Below are 1,457 nucleotides of genomic sequence, written 5' to 3'. Positions count from 1 at the left end.
GCTGCCCACCCTCCCCTGGCCAGGCCGCAGGGCAGCATCAGGCAGGGCTCCCCGGGAGGGTGGACACGTGGCCATTTTCTGGGGGATTGTCAGGAGGGACAGGGCTTGAAGGTGGTGTCATGGGAGGCTGGTCTGGAGTGGGGAGAATGGGGTCAAGCGGGCCTCAGGCTGGGGTAGTACCTTGAGGGGCTGGGGGCAACTAGGGCATCGACTTGGAGACGAAGGTCATGACCCTGGGTGATGTGTGTGTGTGTGTGTGTGCACACAGGAGTGGGTGTATGTCAGGATGAGCACACAGGTGTATTCTGTGTGTGTCTGTGTGCACCTGTGTGCTGGGGGCCTGGAAAACTCGGGACACACACCTTTCTCACCTCTCTTGGGGTTGGGGGGGCAACTGCCATACCCCGAGTTCTCCCCTGAGGGCTGCCTGCTAACGGGTGGTCAGCACCTCCTGGCACGCCTGGAGGCTTCAGGGCAGTGTGGGCAGAAGGCTGTGGGCAGAAGGCAGGGCCCTCGGCCAAGAATTGGCAGGGTGACCGCGGGCAGCAGGGGGCGCTGCCTCACCATCCCTGAGCCTGGGGCTCTTGGGGTTGCCCTTGGTTGAGCTGGGCTGAGGTGGTTGGTGCTGCCTGGGGCCCCTCCAGGGCCTGACCAAGGAGAGGGGTGCGGTCAGGGGCGGTGACTAGGCCCCTGGGCAGTGACCTCCTCACATGCACTGGCCACAGGGAGGGCTGAGCGCCCAGTCTCACACGCGCCCCCTCCTGCCGGGCTGACCTGCCTGAGGGCAGGTGCACATGGGCCTGCCCGTGGCTTGTTTTGTCCCCTTTCCTCCCATCCTCGCAGGACGCCCCCTGCCCCCAGGGCACCCCCTGGAGGATGGTTGGGGTCTGGGGAGGAATCAGGGATACTCAGGACCCCCTCTGCCCACGGATCCCGCAGGTCTGAGCAGCGACAGTGGCTTAGGGGGGAGCTCCGATGGCAGCTCCGACGTCCTGGCCTTCGGCGTGGGCTCCGTGGTGGACAGTGTCGCTGAGGAGGGTGGGTGCCGCGCTGGCCGCGGCGCTGGCCCACGGGGCTGAGGTCAACTGGGCCGACACAGAGGACGAGGGCAAGACGCCACTGGTGCAGGCCGTGCTGGGGGTGAGCAGGGCTGGGCTGGCGCCGGACACGGGTGCGCGCCAACCTGTTGGCCTCGTCAAGCTTCTACCGCTTTGGTGGTTTGTACCCAGGCCCCTGTTGGAGACCGGGCTCGGTCCTCGGTCTGGTGGGGGTGCCCGGTCCGGCAGGGGTGCCCGGGACCCTCCTAGCAGCCATCCCCTGGGCTCAGCATGGCCTTCCCCGCCCCCTAGGGCTCCTTGATCGTCTGTGAATTCCTCCTGCAAAACGGGGCGGACGTGAACCAAAGAGACAGCCGGGGCCGGGCGCCCCTGCACCACGCCACGCTCCTGGGCCCCAGC

General features: G+C 67.1%; 1 protein-coding gene across 1 annotated transcript in view; it reads left to right on the top strand.

The window, feature by feature from the left end:
• The window catches only part of ACAP3 (ArfGAP with coiled-coil, ankyrin repeat and PH domains 3), a 32,680-nt gene that overhangs the window by 30,793 nt on the left and 430 nt on the right, over positions 1 to 1,457 (top strand). The window contains 3 exon segments of the mRNA XM_015569676.1: positions 784 to 1,046; positions 1,048 to 1,140; positions 1,350 to 1,457. Of these exon segments, the coding sequence (XP_015425162.1) occupies positions 784 to 1,046; positions 1,048 to 1,140; positions 1,350 to 1,457 (464 nt within the window).

The sequence above is a fragment of the Myotis davidii genome, unplaced genomic scaffold, assembly GCF_000327345.1.
Source record: "Myotis davidii unplaced genomic scaffold, ASM32734v1 scaffold586, whole genome shotgun sequence".
NCBI lineage: Eukaryota > Metazoa > Chordata > Mammalia > Chiroptera > Vespertilionidae > Myotis > Myotis davidii.
The sequence above is the reverse complement of the archived record's forward strand: the minus strand, read 5'-3'. Positions and strand labels throughout refer to the sequence as shown.